The following is a 13,516-nucleotide window of genomic DNA, read 5'->3' on the forward strand; positions in this document are numbered from 1 at the left end:
AGGGGACCAGACCCTCCAAGAAACTCACAAACATAAAAGACATAAAGCGCTACCTGAATGTAGCTTCGTTAGCTAACGATGGACTTTTAGTAGTAAAAAGAAACCTTCCGTTTACACCTTGTCGTGAAGTTATAGTTGTACCGCGGCAAGTATTAGATGGATTAATTACTTCAATTCACATTAAACTAGATCATCCGTCGTGTCACCAGATGAAGTCTATATTACAACGATATTTTTACGCGTTAGACATGGACAAGGCTATCGAATCTGTAACTAGTAGCTGTCATCAGTGTGTTTCATTGTTGAAGACCCCAAAGGTCCGCGAAGAACAGAATTCAGCAGACCCCCCTGAAACTATTGGTTCATCATTTGCCGCAGATGTCTTAAAACGAGAGCGTCAGTTAGTTTTTGTTTTACGAGAATGTGTAACTTCTTACACCTTTACCAAACTGGTAGATACCGAGCGCCATCACGATTTACGAGATGCAATTATTCAACTTCTTGCTGAAGTCCACCCACTAGACGGCCCATATGCTGTTATCAGGACCGACCCTGCATCTGGTTTTAAAACTTTAGTAAAAGACGAACTGTTAGCTAGACAACGCATCACTATCGAATTAGGCCGTCCCAAAAATGTTAATAAAAACCCTGTTGCTGAGAAAGCTATTCAGGAACTAGAAGATGAAATACTTCGTTCGAACCCGTCAACCCCAGTATTAACACCATTAACACTTTCACTTGTCACAGCTCGACTGAATACACGTATTCGAAACCGAGGATTATCTGCACGAGAAATGTGGACACAGAGAGATCAGTTTTCAAATAACCAAATACCGTTCGCCGATCAAAACTTAATTATTGCTCAACACGAACAACGATTAAAGAATCATCCACACAGCGAGAAGACAAAGTGTCCATCAGGAAAATTACCCGTGTGTCCGTATCTAGAAATTGGTGACATAGTATATCTACGATGTGACCTCAACAAAACTAAGTCACGTGATAGATACCTAGTGGTAGCCGTTGATACCCCATGGTGCAATATTCGTAAATTCATTGGATCACAATTAAGACAAAATTCCTATCGTGTGAAATGTTCAGATTGCTACAAAGTTTCCTATGAAGTTGCGCAACTTGATAATCGTCAACACCGACTGCCGCATTCCGATGACGACGACGATGAAAGAGTGACCGACAGCTCCTTACCTCCATCTGTGCCGGTAATTCCTAAAGCTATATCCGACCTTCCAACATTGCCGTCAGTAAAACCGCATTAGAAAATGTTGAACATCCTCTTAGTATAAACAGTCCGGACATGAATTTAAGTAACGATAACTTTGAAATGGACTCACCAGAGGAAACATATAGTGATTCTCAAGAAAATGAACAACATTTCTCACCATCCGATTCAATTAGTCGACCGGATCGCCAGCGCTCACTTCCAAAGAAATTCAATGACTATGTTATGTACTGAATGAGTGTAATGGAGAGATTAACAAATGTATATAGAACAGTTCATTTTTATTTTTTGTTTAATTATTGTATTAAAGGGGCAGAATAATCCCCAACACAAGAGGGCAGTATACCCTGTGAAGGTGTTTATAATTGTGTAAAAATAAAGAGAAAAAAAAGCGATAACGCCAGGTAGTTTCATATTCCGGAAACGGGTTTCCGATGTGTGTCGGACATTTAACATGAACTCTCTCTCTTCCTGTTTAACGAATATATAACATGCCATGTTTTACTATGTTAGTCAATAAATAGACAATATCTCAAGTCGTACATTTGTGTAGTGATTTTCCTTATTGGCGCAGCAACTACTGTTCGTTCATGAAATTGTATAAAAATACAAGTGCACAAAAATAATAAGAATCGGTCGCATACAGCAGATATAATATATAATATAAAAGCATGAAGATGTGGTATAATTGCCAATATTAATGAGACAACTGACCATAAGAGACCAAATAATAAGACTAGTACTGACAAGAGATTCTTAACAGTCTCGCCAACCATGATACAACCAGGATCCACGAGATTTTAAATGATGTGGACGTAAACAATTATAATTAATAAATTTCGAAAGGCCTTCATTAATGAATAAAAATCAATATTTAAAGTGAGATATAAAACATGAAAATGTGAATTAATACAAATAGTTCAGTTTGCGAAAATGACAATAGGACAGATATGGAATTTCAAACACGACAACAACTGAATTAAAGGTTCCTGACGAAGGCATGCACAAAAAGTCGGAATGTACCGGGGCCGACATAGTTGTGAGCGCTCAAACCTCACATAACCTGGGACAGTGGTGTAACAGTATGACATCAGAACAAACTGTTAAATCAAATGAAAATGAGTTTACTCAATAGATTGATACGAAAAACACTTATTTAACATTAATACCGATGAAGGAGTAATTGCAACCGAAAGTTCACAGCTAATTAAAACTAATAAAATAATCATGTTCTCCTAGATAAAAGTGTCAATAAAACATCCAACAGATTTCGCGTAAAGACTTCATAAACATTTTTAAACGCATTAGAACCTTTTGCAATTCTTTTACAATATTGAAAGAACTTAGATGACGTTTATATCGATTCAATGGGATCAATGGCTAGATTTTTTTTGGAGAAATTCTTCGTAAAATTCAGTTTAAAACGCATTGGCACTTGATTTTTGTAAAAAAAAAATATACCCATTGTCAATATGTTTTATTGTAAACTATTTGGTATTTTGACAAAGACAAGGCTTAGGGCTAGTGTCATACAGTCGATTATCTCATGTATATCTTGAAAATTGCAATCAATTAACAGACTGATTGATTCACTGACCTTATCCAATGAGATGGCAGCCGTTCCTGCACTAACTTGACATGGAAGATACTCAGGAGCTATTTTCTTTACTTTTGTTAATCTATTAGTCGGCACTACCTGAAAAAAATGTAAAACACTTTCTATTGTTTGGTAATAAAACAAATCACTATGCATAGCTAGAAAAAAAACTAGAAATGATGAATTACATGTATCACTTTACTACTACCTTTATTTTTAGAATCATGCCAGTCTTCCAAGTATTATTTCTTGCAATTTATGGTATCTATTTTCATAATGCAAACAACTTTTATAATCGAAAATATTGTTTTTGACGTTTTGTCAATATGTTTGTCCTTATTTTAGACTTTTGTAAATTATAATAAAACTATTTTTTAATATTTTCGGAATATTAATAACTTGCATAGTCTATTGATATGCATTATATATCGCATTACCGTTTTGATTTATAAATAAAAGCTTTTAATTAGTGTGTACTGGTTCATTTCACGGCATTGACGCATTTTAAATATTTAACGCGAATACGATTTACCCATTCGGCAATCCTCGGTAGAATCCGCTACTCTCCTTCTAGATGAGGGAACGGAATCGGCCGAGTTGAGACGAATGACGATTTACCCTGATACGTCATTTCCGGCGTATTAAAGTCAAAGAATACGTATGAAGGTTTTTTACATTTGTACCTTGTATTCACTGAAAGCTCCATAAACCATATACATAACTGGTGTACCAACAGCAATCGATGTGCCCGCTCCAACGGCAACAACTTCTCCTAGTCCCTAGTAATAAAGATAGATAAACTCAATGCGATAAATAAACAAAAAAATGTATTTCTAAAGGCCAGAATGGAACACATTAAAGGTATAACAGTTTGCCTTGTATATACATGTACAACAGTTTAAATGCACTGATGAAAGCTTCTCATCTGATATAGACTGCCGAATATCAAAATAGGGAGATGAGACACACATCCAGTGAAGATCAAAGGACATGACGTAAACACCGAATATGATAAATATTGCCCGGAACAATCTAAAATAGATGATATACGATTGCTAATTAGATAAATATCCACTGTAGATCAATCTGGGGACAGAATATATAATACCTTATATGTTTTTGGATCAATGATTACTAAATGATGTACAAAAACAACCATTATGAAACATTACTATATATACAATACTATTCCATTTCAAGAACTAACTTAGATATTTCTCTTAAAACCTACGCTAAACATTTTTTAATGCCAGTATACTGAGTACCATTCGAAACGCAACACATCATATTACAAGCCAATGGTTTGTCTCTTATTGAAAACACTAAAATATGCTTTCAGTGCATTCTTCAGCCACTTGAATAGATATGTTATTAGAACAGCTCGTCCCACATCGACCTTTTTGTTTTTTGTTTATACACTTCAGTTGCGATAAGTCTCAAATGAGCAAAATCACAACTATCGATATCAAATTTTTCATCCATATGTGATAATTTTGAACGAAATGTAAAGGAAAATAGTTCATCATTTTGTTCATATAGAATTGTAAATACACACGAAAATCGGAAATTCTCAAAAAATTTGAAATGTTCAGTGTGTAATCAGAAGTCTGCAAAATCGTACATAAGATATAGTCAACTTTCAAAGAAAATTTGTCGTTTTAATTTTTTAATAGAAAAGAGATTAAAAAATATATAGAGAGAATGAATTCATGTGTGAACTCAGTATATCATAATAACTGGACATACTTGTCTACAAATAATCGTACTTAAACTGTATGCAAAGGTAATGCTGATAATGATATTTACATAAGACATTTTTTTGCGTCGAGATGTATACATGTATTTGTATTATGACCCTATTCATCCCTTTAAATTCTGTTTAAATCTATAAAATATGTGTGAATGTTTGTTTTTCTCGCTGAAAAAATCCTGTTATCTGTAATATGGTCTACTTTCATACAAAACTCTGCTTTATAAAATTGTTGAAGTCTCAATTATTTACCTCAAATCCACAATCAAAAGGTAGCTTAGCATTGGGATCATACTTTCCAGCGGTAAAATTAACGTCTGACGCATTTATACCGACAAATCTACAATTAAAATTACTTTGTACAGCATATCTTTATTCTATCACATTCTTTAGAAATAGAAAGACAGAAAGATAGTTGAGGTTAGCAAAAACTTTATTAACATGTACATTTTGTTTTTTGTTCTTTAGGGCCGAATGTAAACTGTATATAATAGAAGTATATTACACGCCAAATAGATTTTTTTACTCTATTCAAATTCGTATTGGAATGTCTTCGCTCTTAGAAATTAGTAACCATGTTCTTGGAATCTATTTTTGAAAAAATACTACATATTTTGTGAAAAAAATATGTAGAATAAATTAAACGACTAACTTAATAACATAAACAAAACTGGCAAACATCACACGTAACAAGTGGTCTATAGACTCCTGACTTTGAAAATGCATTTTATATCCCGCGTAGAATCGGAAAATGATAATGGAAAATGGACAGAAGGTATAAACAAAAATATAAATAAAAAAATCGACACAAATTTAGAAAATAAAACATCACAAAAAGAGTGTTGTATGTTTAACCTCTTCAAAAAGATAGAACTATTCAAACTTAATAATGGCATGACATGTAACAAGATATCTAAAATGTTCGATATTTTGATACATGTTATTAACATTTTATACAGTATGATTTAAATTCTTTATTTGTTAGTGTTGTTGTGCAAGTTCAAAGTTTAAAGTAATAATAGTTTGAGTTAAAGTGTGAGCTTCCATTTGTGTTATTGGTCGTGTTCAGAAAACAGATCCAATCAAACTCAATAGGTAATATATAAAATGTATATGTTTCAATGTCATGAAAATCAGTGCTATTATCGTACACTACTCTGCTGTCGATTTATATGTATACTTTATTATGTTTTGACCTCTTGTACACGTTTTTGTCTGAGGAAATAAAATATTTTGTCTTGTCTTGTTGCAAGTTGACAATTTTTCTAGTGGACGATAGAAAATAATAAGATTTTATATAGAATGAAATTCAAAACAGTGTGGCTGTGGCCATTGATTGACACATTAAATTCATCTATTGACTAGTATAATTTAGGTGAACGTTTGTATGTAACGACCACTGCTCACTATATGCACTTTTAAAAGACTTTTAAACTATGGGGTCACCAAAGGTTCTCAACATCTAAATAAAGTAATTTGAAAAATTAATCAGAAATAACATGAGGTTTTGATTTATATCAATTATGTAAATCAAAACATAAAGATTATTCCTGATTAATTTTTCGAATTATTTTATAATTAAAGGCGTTTAGAAACCTTTGGTGACCCCACAGTTTAAATGTGAATCGTAGGTACGTCGTGAACAGTGGTCGTTACACACAAACGTTCACGTTAATTGTCCCAGTCAATGGATAAATTTAATCTGTCAATCAATAGCCACAGCCACACTGTTTTGAATTTCATTCTAATGATGCAAAAATTTGTACCCATATCCGGATTTCGGCAATAATGTCTCTTCGCTGATGTTAGGGATTGAAACGGTATTTTGAAGGCCATTAAATTTACCTCAATTTAGGATTGACTATTGAATTTTGAAGAGTCGAAACAGGATGAACGCATTATGTTAACCCTAAGGCAAATATAATACGAAGTCCAAACGAGTAGAGGGTCTAAATACAGCCTAAACAACATTTTCCAAAAAGACCAACAAAGGTGAAAAGGTATATTTTAACAAAACGCATTTGACTAGCAGGTCGAACAACAGAATTCTGAAAATGTTCTGAAAACCCTGCGGACTGCCATAGAGCGATTGCCAAATTAACGGATCACAAAGATGTAACACTATCGATCTTTTTTTTTTTTTTATTAATTTGATTTATAAGCATTTATTTAGTAGCGCGAATGAAATGCAACCCTCTGGTGCAAATGAAACACTGTTTTTTTAATAGACATATATACAATACGCCCAATGAGAGTGATTGCTATAATTGCCGATTATTTTAAAGGGACACTAGCTACGAAACATATGAAAAATCTAAAGTTTGATTTTTTTTCTGTTCAATCAATAACAACAGCGAAATAGTGAAATGACGATTCGCTTTCTGCAGCCAAAAAGGTTCAACTTTTTTCAAATTACGCTAAGAAACCTTAATAATAAGTTAATCACTTGCAAGTGAATGAGTCGACCTTTTTAAATCCGTATTCATGTGAACTTCAATGTAACCCATAGCTAGAGATTTAAACGCATGCATTGTAAGTGTAATGGTTATTTAAAGAAAAAGAATGTCAACAATGAAAGTGAAACTACGGTAAAAAATTGGTAAACTAATTCGATGCACATAAAATCATTCTTATACGGTTAATAAAAACAATGAGAAACATATATTTTTAATCTTTAAAATAAAATCAAACAGACCTATAAAAATCCAGTTGCACGTGTTGGTTTAATCTATTCATATCTTTATTTATGTTTAAATCGCTTATATGGTCATCTGAGGTCAAATCGATATTTAATTAGATGGCGTCTGGACTAAAATACACACGAAACGAACCTATATATTATCTACCCCATGCTCTGTAAACTGTTTATTTTAGACTTTTGATAGTTTGGATAAATGTTTTACATTGTTATAAAATATGAGAATATGAGTCAAATCGGTGACCATGAATTTGACAGCTAGTGCCCCTTTAAAGGTCTTTTTGTTTAATTACAAACCAAGTAAATACGCAACTAACATTTATTTGCAAGAATTGTAAATGATATTAAGTCAAATAAGTAATGTTCGAGTTTTTATGCATTATGTAAACTAATTTAATAACCGAAAAATAGCAACGAAAGTGATATTTCAAACTGATGTTCATTTGTATATACATCAGTTGAAAATATCACTTGACAATGCGACAAGTATAGAGCAAATACAGAAATTGAAAATATAATATTTACTCTTCTCGTACATCATATATAAAAATATATCTATACATTAACTAAGGTAAATAATTTAAGCAGAAAAGAGATCAAAATCGTAACTTCACCCACACACCAGAATCTAGAAATAAGATGTAAAATTATAACAGTTTTTATAGATATTGAATACTGTGAATTCATTTATTTTCGTGGGTAACAATTTTCGTGGATTGAGGAAAACTTGCATTTTCGTGGTTTTCCAACCTCTGCATTCAAAGCCTATTATAAATTTGTAATTCGTTGAACATTTAAATTCGTGGTTCATGTGAACCCATTTACCTAAGAAACCCTAGCAAATTGGTATCCAACGAATAATAATGAATCCACAGATAAACAGAGATTCAGTGCAATTTTCTTTTACATTTCTTACCTATTTTTAACCAGGACTTGACCTTCTTCTGGAACTGGCATTGGCGCATCAACTACTTTAGTCACATCTCGGAAATTTGTCCCTAACTTGACAGCAACAATCTTTTTGTAAGTACTTGGTAAGTCTGCCATGCTACCTACAAAATGTGATTTTAAAATGTGGTTAACTATTGAAGTTTTAAAATTTCGATTATAAAAATGATATGAAGGTGTTTTTGTCAATTCATCGACCTTTTAGAAGAAGGTGAATTACTTGGTTGTCTGATTACGTAAGCATGTGTAATATATTTAAACCTGATAGTAAATGATACAAGATAACGAAATGCCGACTCATCCACAAAATATCAATACGTTAAATCAACTATTCAATATAATTCAAGTTAGTTGGCATTAGTTCAAAAGGGCATAAGCTTTAACTTAAAGGTGTTCATACTTTGCCAAAGCGTAGTTCATATTGTGATATGTTCAAAAATATAATAAACAAGAATGTGTTCATAGTTCACGGATGTCCCACTCGCACTCATGATTATTTTCTATGTTTAGTGGACCGTGAACTTGGGGTAACAAAAACTCTAGTTTGCCATTTCAATTAGAAAGATCATATCATAGGGAACATGTATACTATTAAGTTTCAAGTTGATTGGACTCTAACTTCATCAAAAACTTCCTTGACCAGAAACTTTAAACCGTGAAAATGGGTTCCATACTCTAATTTGGCAATCAAATTAAAAAGATTATATCATAGGAAACATGTTTACTAAGTTTCAAGTTGATTGGACTTCAACTTCATAAAAAAAAACGGCCTTGACCAAAAACTTCAACCTGAAGTGGGACAGACGGACGGACGGACACACAGAACAGAAAACATAATGCTCCTCTACTATCGTAGGTGGGGCACAGCAATGATAGGTCACCGAGTATTTCCTCAAGATGTGACAAAATGACCCATTTTGCATGGATTAAACAGTAGAACACATCATTCTGTGATTGGGGGCGAAATTAAAGAATAGAATTATGAAAGATAATATGCGATATGATAGCTTTTAGAAAATGCTTTTCTAGATACACTGATTTGTCTGTACTCATAGTGACTGAGATTTGTAGTGTAAATACGGCCATATTAGCGAAAAAGTGATGATGCACCTTAAGTAAAAACAAATAATTAGTCACAGTACATACTTATATTGTCATGTCTTATAAAGATATAACCCAAAGTCCTTAACATTATTATTAGTAATTTATTTAATGAATATAAAGTCAAAAATGTAAATATTAATTTGACATCAATTTAAGAGATCAAAATATCCACTTAAATAATTTTTAACACACTTCAGCGTCGTCACCACGAAAGAAAACAAAACAAACATAGAACGGTATATAATAATGCGTAACAGTTTCTGAATTTTCAAATTTTTGTACATGTTACTTACCATGAAATGGCCGTTATTTGCCAAACCACTAGGATGATTGTACTATAAATGTTACATACTTTATCGTTTACCGGAAACAAATAAACTTCTTTGTCAAGTACTTTAAATGTCGGTGCGGTATCCTTCCTTGTTCTAAATATTTTAAATAGTATAACCAAGGAGGTAATATTAAAAGGAGAGAGGACGAAAGACGATAATAATACATAAAATGTTACCGCCTTTTCTGTAAAATGGTGTTATTTAGTTGAGATCGACTTGGTCGCAGCAAGGAGGTTATATGAGAAAGAGAGTGAACACTCTGCTCTATATAAAATAGGCATTCATAGGATAGCAATTCGATCTGAGTAAAATTATAAAGGAACCGAAATGTTTATCCCCCACTTGATAGACCCTCTGGTGTACCAGTGAGGATCATTTCTAAATTTCCGGGCACGGTTAATAACATTTCCGTAAAAATGAGGATGTGCTATCCAGTTTATTTCCGACTGTGAGTTAGCTTGAATGTCCCTCTGATATCTTTTGCAACTCTTTATGTTAATATTCCATATCTATAACTGTTACAACAGAATCGGGACATGTGTCTTATCCAAGTCATATTTTTAACGAATTTTCCACCGTTGGGTGGATAAAGAAAGTAAATACCGAACTCTTTTTTTGTAAATACCGAACTCTAGGAAAATTCAAAACGAAAGTCCATAAAACCTCATATAAGCAATATGTTTTATTTGCTGTAAATGATTTGATGTACTTGGTATCATTAATGTTGGAGAAATCGCTAATTTTGCAGACTTTGTATTTCCCGTAACCCTTGTAAGTTTTTGGTAAAATAAGTAAAAAGCAAAGCCTTTTTGAAATAAAAGCTATAATTATTTCAACTCAAATTTAAAGTACGCATGCCTAAGTTTACATCAGTAAAAATATTATTTTAGTATCACAGGGGAGGTAAGCAGCAGATAATGTTTACAACACGATTTTCCTCCTTAAAAGAATTTATGGTATTTCAATCTCCAACCAATCTTTTTTCATAAGGCGTATTGTTTTCCTTCAAATGAATTGTCTGATTTTTTTTAATTTCTTGAACAAATGTCAATTGGGCATGCTTTGATACTATAACTGCCCTTGAAATATTTATTTGACAACATTTTCGTTCGCTTTGGAGATTCCGTATATGGTCAAGTTATCGGAATTTTAATAGGGACTCACTGTGCACCAATTATTGCAAACCTATTTCTGTATTGTTATGAGTTACAACTTATGACTAGAATCAGCAAAGACCCATCGAAATAACATCTGCATACAAAAATTATCAATACTTTAGTATGGAACGCCATGACTGCCTTATGTTAATGACCAGCATTATATTCAGTGCTCACAACATTATATGCAGTGCTCACACCAGTATAATTTATGCAGTGCTCACAACATTATATAAAGTGCCCACAACATTACATTAAGTGCTCACATCATTATATGCAGTGCTCCCACCATTATATGCAGTGCTCGCATCATTATATACAGTGCTCACAACATTATATGCAGTGCTCACAACATTATACTAAGTGCTCACAACATTATATCAAGTTCTCACAATATTATATTAAGTGCTCACAACATTATATGCAGTGCTCACAACATTATATGCAGTGCTCAAAGCATTATATGCAGTGCTCACACCATTATATGCAGTGCTCACAACATTATATTAAGTGCTCACAACATTAAAATTTATATTAAGGGCTCACAACATTATACGCAGTGGTCCAAACATTATATGCAGCGGTCACAACATTATAAGAAGTGGTCAAAACATTATATGAAGTGCTCACAACATTATATGAAGTGGTCACAACATTTATAATTTTCCGCGTTTCGCAGTATAGAGGAAAATTATTGTACTAACGTTCCGTCTGATTAATCATGTGATTATCAAATGTTTACATGTACATGTAATAAATGAGCGGGAAATAATCCCGTGGAGTAATCACTCTCTACCCAACACTGATACAGTCAAGATGGACACCGATATGTTGAGCAGCCCTTTAAGAAATGCCATTTCGAGAGAAGTTTCCAATGCCATATCAACATCTCAACAGGATTTATTGAACAGTATAAACGGTATAATGGACAGTAAACTGACAAGTTTGCAGACCACCTTACAAGAAAGTCAACAAGAAATTTCGCAGACTCAAATGGCCAAGATGGAGGAAACGCTGACCGATAACTATAATTTTCAGAGGAAGGGCAACGAAAACCAATTCAAGTATGGTGTGAAGGTTCTAACAAAGCTGAAAGAGGCGAAGTCAAGCTTAGAAGTTCATGATTTGACCAGAGCGACCGTACAGAATGCTAAATCCAGGATTTCAGAAGGTATTGACATTGTGCAAGAGAGACAAAAGTTAATTAAACTTGCAGATTCTTCTCAACTCGGTTGGAAAGTGGTTAATGAGTATGTTGCCAAACCAATAGCAGAAGACTCCGAAGATGAGAGAAAAATGTTAAGAGCTCAGTCTAGAGCAGAGCGCAAGAGTAAAGCAGAGAAAACCAAGAAAAGCATCAAACCCAGACAAGTTCCTTATGCCAGGAATGCAGATAAAGATGATTCTTTCAAGCCTGGAAAGTGTTTCAATTGTGGAAAAAGGGGGCACTGGGCAGATAATTGTCCTGATAAAAAACAAAAGATAAGTAATTCTTTATATTTATCAAACTTAGATAGTTCAAGCTTATTTTGTAGCTCAGATGATAATTTTTATTGCAATAATTCCAAAATAAGAAACGCCAATGAGAAGGTTTCAATAACAATTGATTGTTTACAAAAAGTTGATCTTGTTACTTATGTGGAAAAACCGGTTAGTCCAGTAGGTAGATTGAAAAATGCTATCAATAATGGAGATTAATCACAGGTAATACACATATAATTGATGTTATACAAAACGGGTATAAGATACCTTTCAAAACAGAACCAGATCATAAAATTATTAGAAATAACAGATCATCTCTTGATAACGCAAGTTTTGTTAAGTCAGAAATTGAAACTTTGCTGTCAAAAGGTTGTATATCAGAAGTGAATGATATACCTTGTGTAGTTAATCCTTTGACCGTTGCTTTTAATAAATCGAGCAAACCCAGGTTGGTATTGGATTGTAGACACATCAATCCTCATTTATTTAAATTTAGATTTAAATATGAAGACACAAAGTTAGCAAGGGAAATTTTTCACCAACATGATTTTCTATATGGCTATGATTTAAAAAGTGCTTATCACCATATTGAGATTGTTGAATTGCACAGAGAATATTTAGGTTTTGCATGGGAGATAGATGGTGCAAACAGATATTTCGTTTTTAATGTCTTGCCATTTGGATTGGCCACTGCTGGTTACATATTTACCAAAGTTCTCAGAGAAGTTGTAAATTATTTCAGATCTAAAGGCGAACAAATTATTATGTTTTTAGATGATGGTTTGGGAGGTGGTAAAGATTTTGAATCTTGTCAAAAAAGTAGTCAGTTTGTAAAATTTCACCTTCAAAAGCTAGGTTTTCTAATTGCACATGAAAAATGTGTTTGGGATCCATGCCAAAAATTGAAATGGTTAGGTTTCATTTGGAATACTGAAACTGGTAGAATATTCGTCAGTCCTGAGAGAATAGATAAAGCAGAGCAAACTGTAAACTATATACTTTCCGAGATTGGGAGGAGTAAAGTTTTGTTAAAGGCTCGAATTTTAGCGGGCATAGTCGGTCAACTCTCATCAATGCAAATAGTATTTGGTGATCTCGTGAGATTGAGAACAAGATTTTTATATGCTTGTGTTAACGGTAGAGCAAGCTGGGAGGCATCTGTAAAAATTACATCAGAAGCTATTGATGAGTTAGAATTTTGGAGAGTT

General features: G+C 33.1%; 1 protein-coding gene across 2 annotated transcripts in view; it reads right to left on the reverse strand.

The window, feature by feature from the left end:
• Window positions 1-13,516, reverse strand: part of LOC134724603 (prostaglandin reductase-3-like) — a 219,608-nt gene that overhangs the window by 12,247 nt on the left and 193,845 nt on the right. Inside the window, exons 1-5 of one of the 2 annotated variants that reach the window (XM_063587723.1) lie at window positions 9,631-9,775; window positions 8,202-8,337; window positions 4,840-4,927; window positions 3,521-3,616; window positions 2,838-2,936 (exon numbers count right to left, since the gene is read on the reverse strand). In XM_063587723.1, the coding sequence (XP_063443793.1) occupies window positions 2,838-2,936; window positions 3,521-3,616; window positions 4,840-4,927; window positions 8,202-8,332 (414 nt within the window). In that variant the 5' untranslated portion in view covers window positions 8,333-8,337; window positions 9,631-9,775. Of the gene's footprint in view, window positions 1-2,837; window positions 2,937-3,520; window positions 3,617-4,839; window positions 4,928-8,201; window positions 8,338-9,630; window positions 9,776-13,516 lie in introns of those variants that run through there. The other variant, XM_063587724.1, reaches the window with a different exon arrangement.

This window comes from Mytilus trossulus, chromosome 7 (assembly GCF_036588685.1).
Source record: "Mytilus trossulus isolate FHL-02 chromosome 7, PNRI_Mtr1.1.1.hap1, whole genome shotgun sequence".
NCBI classification, from domain to species: domain Eukaryota; kingdom Metazoa; phylum Mollusca; class Bivalvia; order Mytilida; family Mytilidae; genus Mytilus; species Mytilus trossulus.